The sequence below is a fragment of the Eimeria mitis genome, genomic scaffold (genome assembly GCF_000499745.2).
Source record: "Eimeria mitis Houghton genomic scaffold, Emh_scaff472, whole genome shotgun sequence".
NCBI lineage: Eukaryota > Apicomplexa > Conoidasida > Eucoccidiorida > Eimeriidae > Eimeria > Eimeria mitis.
In genome coordinates, this window is record NW_013573023.1 from 14,812 (window position 1) to 15,041 (window position 230).

The 230-nt window shown below is 65.2% G+C and overlaps 1 protein-coding gene across 1 annotated transcript in view; it reads left to right on the forward strand.

Annotated features, from left to right (window-relative positions):
• The window catches only part of EMH_0013460 (uncharacterized protein), a gene marked incomplete at both ends in the record, with an annotated part of 8,495 nt that overhangs the window by 4,873 nt on the left and 3,392 nt on the right, over nucleotides 1-230 (forward strand). The window contains one exon of the mRNA XM_013499833.1: nucleotides 1-93. Coding sequence (XP_013355287.1) covers nucleotides 1-93 — 93 coding nt within the window. The remainder of the gene's footprint in view (nucleotides 94-230) is intronic.

The following is a 230-nucleotide window of genomic DNA, read 5'->3' on the forward strand; positions in this document are numbered from 1 at the left end:
GTGGAGCTGCCGGACGGGCTGTGCGAGTACACGATGAGGGCGACAGCCGAGCAGCTGCAGCAGTCTCTTGCTGCAGCACCTTTGCTGCTGCAGGTGTGCAGCAGCAGCAGCAGCAGCAGCAGCAGCAGCAGCAGCAGCAGCGAGGTGGCAGCAGCAGCATGTTGCTGCCTAGGAGAAGCTCGCGTTGACCTCTCCCCGCTGCTGCAGCAGCCGCTGCTGACGGATGCTGC